This window comes from Diabrotica virgifera, chromosome 9, assembly GCF_917563875.1.
Source record: "Diabrotica virgifera virgifera chromosome 9, PGI_DIABVI_V3a".
Taxonomy (NCBI): Eukaryota; Metazoa; Arthropoda; class Insecta; order Coleoptera; family Chrysomelidae; genus Diabrotica; species Diabrotica virgifera.
Genome location: NC_065451.1, coordinates 141,572,221 through 141,582,917, shown reverse-complemented (window position 1 = coordinate 141,582,917; position 10,697 = coordinate 141,572,221). Strand labels below are relative to the sequence as shown.

The window sequence follows — 10,697 nt, the reverse complement described above, 5'->3', positions numbered from 1 at the left end:
TTATTCCTAGTTTAAAAAGATGTGAAGGAAACGTCCATGGTTAATTTTTATCCTTGTAATATTTGCAGAGTAAGATTTAATGGCGAAAAGGTTAAAAGGTAAGATAAGGGATGCTCTGAGACATAATTCGATGAAGGGAATAGGTAGTTAGCAGTGATCATTACGAACTTTAGTAATATTTTTATATAACGTCTCCCATCTTTCCCTCGTCATTTAAATCTTTAATAAAGGTAAAAAATCATAATTAATCTCAAATTCTACTCAAGTTCGAAAATCATATATTTAGGTATATATCTAGGTATACCTAGGTTATCACTGTATCATCCTTAGAATATAAAATAAACGTTTATAATAATGAAATATGTAATAAAAACTTTATTTTATATTCTATTGTAATAATTATTGAGGTTAATGAGAGAAATTCCTTGGCATATAATGTGCAAAGCATTCCATTTGTTCGAAATATTATCCCGTAGGTTCAAAAATACGATGATTGCCGATCATTTTCTGACAGTCTACTCGAACCCAGTTCGTAATCACTTTTTGGCTTCGATGCGTATTCGCATCGAGTTTGCTTACGGTTCGTTTTGCGATCTCGCATCGAGTGTTCGTAATCTCGCCCATGATTTACAAAATGGAGATACTAAGCTTTTAACGGATAATCCAACACGTAATATTTTGACTTGTTATATTTAGATATGCTTAACTACATCTTTGATTATAAAAAGCCTCAGTTATTTTAAGAGAAAATTATGGACTTTTATAACTTAACGATGTATGATTCCTTCAACTCTTCCTTATATTTTATGATGGGATGAGAGTAAAGCAGCTCATGGCGGAAAATAAATGGGTTCTTGCTTATTAATGTGAGCAAATAATATACATACCTGATCCTACCATTCAACATATAACAATATGGACACAGGCACAGCTGTTATGGTCAAAATAGGAATATGTTTATTGTGATGGCTGACTGTATGTACTTGTCTCCAGATGTAAATATTATATTATCACACATTATATTGCTAGACGAGCGGCTGGAATTTCTATAAGAATTAATTCGATATGAGAGAGTTCTCAAGGTGTGACCTATATAGGTCATATTGCAACTATGACATGGTATACTATAAACTACATTTTAATCGCTTATTTTAGAATCACATTCTGGTGATTTTGAGTTTATTAAACCAACATTATATTTCTGTTAGTTACACACAATATAATGCAGAATACACCGTATACACACAAGTCCCGTAGGCATAGTTGATTTGATAACGATTTAAAATATATATTTCTGAAACAACCTTAGTCCCACAGAAAAACATGTTAGTGTAATAAACTTAAAATCGCTAAAATGTGACTTGGTTGTTTCTGAAATAAGCGATTCATTTCAATAAGATAATGCAGGAGTTTTATCTTTCAGTCTAGTAAAAAATTAGTTAATAGACAATGTTATACAATTAGCTATTTTTATGTCACAAATTTGATTAAAGATTTTGCATAGCTTTGGTGTGATGTTCCTAATTTAAAGGAGTGAAAAATATTTGAAGTTAATAGGCTCCTAGTTTTCTGTAGTAAGATTATTTAAATTTTGGTTGCTTATAATAGTTTAATAATACTATTATTATTTGTGTATGAGATGTCAGATGTGTTAAAACGTAATTTCTTTATAACGGTTTTTGGATAGAAATTGTCGATGATTATAATATACTTAAGAAATTACTTTTTAATACTTAATAAAACCCTTATAAAGAAATTACTTTTTAACACATCTGACATCTCATACACTAATAGTATTAACAACCAAAATTTAAAAATCTTACTAAAGAATACCAGGAACTCATTCAAATATTTTTCAATCCCTTACATTAGTAACATCATACCAAAGCTATGCAAAATCTTTAATCAAATTGGTGACATAAAAATAGCTAATTGTATAAAATTGTGGATAAACAAAAATTTTAACTAGACTGAAAGATAAAACTCCTGCATTATGTTTATATTATAATATTTTTAGATTTGTGTTATGAAATGAGCTGTCAGATATTTTTAACACCCTTGATTTCATTTGTTTTATTAAATTAACTTTTTGAGAATACTTCTGGTAAGACCAGTAATTCATGTATCTGCCTGAGCTTATTGGTTTTTGGTACCAGTCAATCAATAAGGATTTTGTATTAGTATTATGAATAAACTTCTAGTCTATGAAAGTTAGGGTACCATTTTCATCTTCTCTTTCTAAGGTAAGTTGAACAAAAGGATCATAACTGTTGAAGTTAAACAAGATTTCATTCAAGGCATTGGAAGGTAGGCTAAGGTTAACGCCATCAACATATTTCTTAATAAAACAAAGGTTAAAAGGTAGAACTGGTATTACTACGTCCATCACATAACATGAAATAATAGGTGACATTGTTGCCTCCACAGGAGTACCAATTTTTTGATAATAATATTGATTATTAAACGAAAATAAAAGTAATTGTTATTAAATAGAAAACTAATTAAATTTAAAAGGGCGTCTTTGTCAGTGTTACAGAAATTCCAAATAGACCATTTTTTACTAATAGATCTTCTAGATAATAGATGCATCTAAGTAAATATTACTAAAAAGGGACACAACATCCAAGCTTGCTTGCAAGTTAGTTCCAAATGTTGAATAAATTTTACAGTACATAAAACATCTATAAAAAATCGACATATTGAGTTGTAAGGTTATGGACTATAAACATCTGTATAGAATTTCTTATAAACTCTTCGTCATCTTTTGTATTTTAGAGCACTGATGAAGCTTTAATGTTTTAAATAAAAAGTATTAATATTTTTATTGTATGTAATTCATTTTTTATTTGGTAACGAAAGGTTTTATGAAGGGAATAAACACTTATTTAAAAGCAGGGAAACTCCTTGTACTTAGTAAAGACATACTTGAGTTGACAAGTTGTCTGAGTATAGTGAGTGAAAAACCCTTATTTATTTTACTTGATGTATCTAAAAAATACATTTTGAGGAATAAAATAATAAAGAATATATTATCTCATATTATACAACAAGGATTCAATAATGTAAGAACAATACAATATATCAAAGTACAAATAGAAATAAAATATACATAAGTACACTTATTTATCCAAAGTATCTATTTATTTATTTATTTATTTACGGCATCCATTTACAAGTTTTACACACAACAAGACTTTTACAAGTTACACCTCAACAATAATAAATTATTAAAATAATAAACACATCAGAATAATACAAACAAACATATTGTAAGAACAATACAGAACTACAACAAACTTATTGTAAGATACCCCTTAGTTGTTTTTTGAACAAACCAATTTTGGAGTCAAAAATATCCATTTGTCTTGGCAGGCTATTAGCACTCCGAACCAATCGTGTAGTCGGTTCATTTATACCAAAATTAGTGTGGTGTAATGGCACTGAAAAGATTTCTGATTGTCTGTTGCTTCTACTAGGAACTTTAAGACTAAAAAGTGATATCAATTGAGGACAACCTATGAAAGCATTAATAACTTTGTGTAGGAAGCATAAATTTAACAATGTCCTCCTTGACTCAAGTGTTGGTAAATTTAGACTATCTCTTACTCACTGATAGTCATATTCCTCTCTCCTGTATCCACTCTTATAAGCTGCTACCCTCAAAAATGTATTTTGGACTCTTTCAATATGTTCAATGTAACAGTTGTATGATGGGGACCATACAACTGATCCAAACTCTAGAATGGGCCTAACGAGACCACAATAAAGTTTTCTAAATGTGAACAAAGACAGGTCTACAGATGTGCGTTGGATAAATCCCAGTACTTTTATCGCCTTGTTTGTTACTTGATTGATGTGGCATGAGAATGACAGTTTGGTGTCTAACCAGATTCCCAAATCTGATACTTCATTTTTAGAGGCTAATGGCAAGTAATGGCAAGTATCATTTTAGTAATTCAGTTCTTCAAATAGTATCTAAAGCTATCGCTAAGTCGGGCCATACCTATATTTCAACCGTAATTATGATTTTTTTTATAGTCATGTAATGATGAACATGTGAATTCTGATGCAATTACCATGAAAGTATGTGGGAAAGAAATTTGCGTAAAGTCTTTCAGTAGATTGGATTATTCCATTAACAAGCTTATAAATAACTATCAAGAAAGATAACTCTTCCAGTAAGAAGAGAATCTCATATTAAAAAAATTGATCATAACTGCAAAATAATAACTCTGGACCTCGGAGGTAAACTACACTATGTCACTTTGAGCAAATATGTTTAGAGTGTGTTTGCAACAAAGTTTAGCACTTAGGATATTAATAAAAATCTGATTCTATATAGAAATGTTGGTTTAAACGAACTTATTTAAAAGAGCACCATGTTGGCATAGTGTAGTTTACCTCCGAGGTACAGAAATATGGTCTACACAATTTAAAAGTACATCAGAAATATTCTTTGAACTCTCTCTAAGTTGTACCTAACACCATGACACAAGCGATCTTAAAGAGGTAAACAGCAGTATGTTTAAATAGTGTTTTTTTATTAAAATGTAATCAAGTTTAATTTTACCACATGTTACATTTTAAATAGTATCAGGGTTGGGCTGATTAAAATCACGATTAAAATCATGATTTAAATCGCTTGATTTTTAAAATTAAAATCATGATTTAAATCAATTTTTTTCTTTTTGATTCAGAACCAGATAACAACATAATATAAAAGTTTTCTCAAATATCAAAAGAAGTATCTGCTTTTAGCAAAAACAACAAAAAAGAAGTACATAATTCCAAATTCTTAAACTAAACGTAACACCTAAATTTGATTACTGTATATTTTCAGTCTATTCATTTTCGTTATACAATTTAAACAAAAATACGAGTTTTCCTCCTTTTTCTATGCCTAACCTGTTTCTAATATCCGAGTGTACAAGACCAAAAGAGCTAAATACGCGTTCTACTGAAGCGGAAGAAGCAGTTGCACACAGGAACTGTTTTATTATTGGCAACTGTTTCAAGATTTCCGGCTCATCTTTTTGTGATAACCACCATTGTAGTCCGTTTACATTTTTTATTACTTCGTCCGAAAACATAACTTGCTTAAATGGAGCACTGCGGGCATTTAACTTTATTACTAAAGGTAACAGTCCAGTGTTTTCATATAACTCGTTAATTGTTTCTAAAGCTATATTCTTTTCTTCTGGTGTTAACTGGTATTTTGTTTTTTGTGGATTCAACATATACGCTATAAAATGATATGGCGTTAGTGCTTGCTTATATCGATTATTAAATTGTTGTGTTTTTTGTAATGGTAATTCCACAGATTCATCAAAGATATATTGTACGTTTCCATTGCTCTACAGCATCTGCGATAGTAGCATTTTTCCTCTGCACAGTATCAAGAGCAACTGATATAGGTTTTAAAATGTTTAAATAATCTTGCGCTGCATGTTTAATCGCAATATTTGAAACTTTTCGGGAAATAGTGGAATCAATCTCCTTTTTATTTTCTTCGCAGATTTTTAATATGATGTCCCACTGAGTGACATACATCTCTAAGCAGTCGCCAAGGCTATTCCATCGCACATCGCTTGGAAGGACTAAAGCGCTGCCTCCTGCTTGACTGAATTTAGCTCTAGCCAAATGGTTATTTCGAAATACTTAACAATTTGGACCACATGTTCTTTAACGTCTTTAACTTGAAAGTCCTTGCACAGTAAATTAAAAAAATGTGCAGAGCAGCCATAGGTTATAACTTTTGCGTTCGTTTTTTCTTCTAATGTTTTTCTCATAAGTGTCATATTTGCGGCATTGTCTGTCACAAAAGATTTTACGGTACACTTGTATTTTAATTCACATGAAGAAATCAAGTCACAAACTATTTGAGTTAAATATTCTGAAGTATGTGGATTTCCTGATGTGTCTATAGTTTCGTATAGGAGGGCTTGTCCATCTTCAGTGGTTATTGTTGCACATATCACTGGTTCGTTGTGCACGTTTGACCACCCATCAATTGACATATTTACGGACTGTCCTGACAGGGAGGAGAAACATTTTTCTTTTTCCTCTTCATAGATTTCGTCCAAAAGACTCGTTTTTCTCGAGGGCGGTGTATAACCAGGCCTTAATAACTGAATGGCTTTTTTCACCTCTAAATTCTCAATACATCTGAAGCTCGAATTAGTAGCAAAAATAGCCTTTGCTATTTGTTTGTCAATTTTATGTTTTTCGGCAGTTGAAGTCCGCATTACAAAACTACTCATGGTAGGCTGAGTTTCGATTGCTTTCTTTTTTTGGACTGGCTCAAAAGTTGTTGGACTTGTTGGTACTTTCGGTGGAGTTTTTCTAATGTACATAAAGTTAGCGAATCACTTCTCGCAAATATTATGGCAAGCACAATGGGAATTTGCCGCTTTTTTGCCGTTAATTAGTTGTGAAAAAATTAATTTTGTCGCTCTTTTATTTTTCTTAATATTCGATGTTTCGCTAACTTCATATGAAGTTAGCGAATCACTACAGCAAAAAATGTTTCAAATTCAAATCGAGTTGGTGTGGAATTTGCCGCTTTTTTGCCGTTAATTAGTTGTGAAAAAATTAATTTTGCCGCTCTTTTATTTTTCTTAATATTCGATGTTTCGCTAACTTCATATGAAGTTAGCGAATCACTACAGCAAAAAATGTTTCAAATTCAAATCGAGTTGGTGTGGAATTTGCCGCTTTTTTGCCGTTAATTAGTTGTGAAAAAATTAATTTTGCCGCTCTTTTATTTTTCTTAATATTCGATGTTTCACAACAGCAAAAAATGTTTCAAATTCAAATCGAGTTGGTGCTGATTTTGCCGTTTTTTTGCCGTTAATTAGTTGTGAAAAAATTAATTTTGCCGCGTTTGTATTTTTTTAGGTGTTTCGCTAATTTCATAAAGGGTGGGGAATTAGTGCGAAGAAGTCCAATTACCCATGTATCGTAAGAGATACGAAAAATGTTATTAGGTAAAAGTTGGTCCCCAGACAGGACCATAATTTAAAAATATTTTGAAATATACAGGGCTATCCGTATTGACACGATTCCCCAAATGTATGCTTTTTTAATATAACACCCTGAATATTTTTACATTTTTGAATTCTCTTTTCCTAAAATATAGGCTTTTGTAGTAATATAGTTTAAAAGATAATTAAGTGCGGTTTTGTTAAAATGCGGAATTGTAGTAATTTGACATAAAAATATTTATTTATGTTCAAACGATTTTAATATATTCTACTATTGTTAATCATTATTAATATAGAGAAACGTTTAGTTTTAGTATACAGGGTTGGTCCAAAGTAGGAATGAGTATTTTTTGAGTTTTCTTAAATATATTTCAGTATAGTATTTTAGCATTGTAATGAAATGATATTTTATGATACTTTTTTATTTCTTAAGCATTCCCTATACCCTATACCTAAGTGCTTTTATTTGTGAGTTATTCGTGGTTATTTAAGCCAAACATTTATTGCAACAAAAAATAAGTAGGTGCTTACGTGAAATTTTATTATGTGACCGTGAAAATATTCAATGAAAATAATTTTTCGAAAAAAAACATAATACTCTATATTCCTTGTTACTTTATTAATTTTTGAATTATTAAATTTATTAATTGGAAGATATATCAAAATACTTACGTGCAGGATTGTTGGCGCGTAAAATAGGTAAAAACTAAAACATATAATATTCGCTAACTTCATATGGACTTAGCGAATCACAACAGCGAATAATGTTTCAAATTGAAATCAAGTTGGTGCTGAATTTGCCGCTTTTTGCCGCTAAATAGTTGTGGAAAAATTAATTTTGCCGCTTTTTTATTTTTTAAATATTTTATGTGTCTCTAACTTTATATGAACATAGCGAATCACAACAGCGAATAATGTCTCAAAAATTCTAATCGACTTGGTGCTGGAGCATTGTGCTTGCCATAATATTTTCGAGAAGTGATTCGCTAACTTTATGTACATGTTTTTCTAACATATGAACTATCCGTCACGAGTGAACTACAACTTGAGGCAGATGATGTGCTAGCAAAACTGTCAAGCGACATTCGACTCTCTGGAAAGAGAAAAAACATAATTGAAAGTTGAAATTGATTAATTGATGAGATATTGATTGATATAGTATTGAATTATTGATTTTAAAATAAAGTGAAAATGTTTAATAGAGATGTAAAAGCAAATTTATTTTTTTAAGTTGAAAAAAAATAAAAATTAAGTAAGTATAGAAGAGTAAAGATAATCTTTAATTAATTAAACTGGGAAAGGTCGCGTTAAAAAAGTTACATTAAAGGCCACGTGTTAGATGTTAGATTTCTCATGTTAGATTTAGATGTTAGATTTCACCTAACATTTAAAAACAATCCTATCTAAAATCTATATCCTAAAATATCTATAAATGAATACTTATATATATTATATAGGGTGAGTCAAAATAATTGCAAAAAATTTAAGGACGTGATTCGTTGTTAATAATTAATAAGTATTTTCTTAATAAACATATAGGTTTGCATGCTTCCCCAAGAAGTTACATCCACTTAAAGTTGAGGAAAATAATTTTTTTTTATTTTTTTTTCTCGAATATGGGTGATGTTACAATAACAAATTTTACAAGTTATTCCTAGCGATAAATTGGCTATCTACAGGTATTTTTTTAATCGCTTTCTAATTATCTAAGAGGGTTGAAACTTATAACCCCTAACAATTCTTTTTACAGAACTTTTTAACAGGACACAATTTAAAAATAAAAAAATATGTATTATTATCCCCAATTTATTTAAAAAATAATTTGTCTGTTTGATTTCTTTGATAAAGTTTGTGGTTTTTAAGTAAATAAATAAAATTTGCAGTCGTGCATTTTCGGGTTGTTTCGTAAGTTTCATAATAAAAATTAAGTAATGACTGGTAGGCGGCTGTCAAGTCGGTCTGACTTTTATGTCACAGTAAAATTTGAACATTATTATCACATTGTGTATTAAATTGTTAAGATGAATAATTACACAAATTCTTTGTATTAGCCATTGGGAAAAATGTAACCGGGGTTGAAAGAAAATCACGTGGCAAAAGTTTTTGTACACGTTGCTAGTGATATGGATGTTGTTGTTCGCGCAAAATACGTGACACTGAAGCCTGACTTGTATGAAGTTCACCAGCAATCTTCCTGGTACTTGTTTCAGGATGTTCTTCAATTATATTAAGAAGAGCTTCTTCTAACGCCACTGTCCTGACTTCGCGATGACGACCACAATCTCTTTTATTCTTATTAAATGTACCAGTTTCTGAAAGACGTTGGTGGATCTTTGCAAACATACTGTGATACGGTATTGCACGTCCAGGATGGATACATCTCTGCGTAAAGACGGGTAGCTTCCAAAGAATTACCCTTAGCCATGCCATACACAAAATGCATGTCGGTCATTTCTGCATTTGCGTAATTATTCATCTTAACAATTTGATACACAATGTGATAATAATGTTCAAATTTTACTGTGACATAAAAGTCAGACCGACTTGACAGCCGCCTACCAGTCATTACTTAATTTTTATTATGAAACTTACGGAACAACCCGAAAATGCATGACTGTAAATTTTATTTATTTACTTAAAAACCACAAACTTTATCAAAGAAATCAAAGAGATAAATTATTTTTTAAATAAATTGAGAATAATAATACATATTTTTTTATTTTTAAATTGTGTTCTGTTAAAAAGTTCTGTAAAAAGGATTGTGAGGGGTTAGAAGTTTCAACCCCTTAGATAATTAAAAAAGCGATTAAAAAAAATACCTGTAGATAGCCAATTTATCGATAGGAATAACTTGTAAAATTTCTTATTGTAACATCACCCATATTCGAGAAAAAAAAATAAAAATAATTTATTTTCCTCAACTTTAAGTGGATGTAACTTCTTGGGGAAACATGCAAACCTATATGTTTATTAAGAAAATACTTATTAATTATTAACAACGAATCACGTCCTTAAATTTTTTGCAATTATTTTGACTCACCCTGTATATACTATGATAATTAATATTAATTTATTTACCTGTATTCCTCTCTTGATAATTACAAACATCGTGGTGTGCTTTAAGTCTTTGGACTAACCCTTGAATATCTTTCCTGCACTTTCTACAAATAGCCCTACACCCCAATTTATTTGGATTTGTTGTCTTAATATAGAACTGCCATATTGGGTCCTCTTTTCTTCCACTCATTTTACTTTATTTTTATTTATATGTTTTCACTTCACTTAACTAACCTAACTAGCGAAATGCGTGAAATTGTTGGTTAACGTCAATTTATAGGTTGAGAAGGAAAACAAGTCTCGACAGGAATATTCTTGCAAAAAGCACAACAAACGCGTTCGTGTTCGTGCCTCGCCTCACTCGGCACTGTATAGCGAGTGTATAGGACAGAAGGAAAACAAATCGCGACAAGAATTTTCTCGCAAGAAGCGCGACAAATGCGTTGTCACAAGTTTTTGAGCCGCAAATTGTATTATAATTTTTAGACTTATACATTAAAATAATTAACAATAATTTCAAAGAATCAAAATGTTCAAATTTTATATTCAAATTTAAAAAATCAAATAAATCGTGATTTTTTTTTAAAAATCAATGGTTTTTGATTTTTTTAATAAAAATCAGATTTTGCCCCACCCTGAATAGTATACTTTTGAATG

The 10,697-nt window shown here is 30.4% G+C and overlaps 1 protein-coding gene across 1 annotated transcript; it reads right to left on the bottom strand.

The window, feature by feature from the left end:
• Positions 1–4,841: 4,841 nt before the first annotated feature.
• Positions 4,842–10,273, bottom strand: LOC126891479 (uncharacterized). Its single transcript, XM_050660657.1, has 2 exons — positions 10,062–10,273; positions 4,842–5,242 (listed from the first exon to the last, which is right to left on the bottom strand). The coding sequence occupies exons 1-2, from the start codon at positions 10,228–10,230 to the stop codon at positions 4,842–4,844; spliced, it is 570 nt and encodes a 189-aa protein (XP_050516614.1). The 5' UTR covers positions 10,231–10,273.
• Positions 10,274–10,697: the final 424 nt, after the last annotated feature.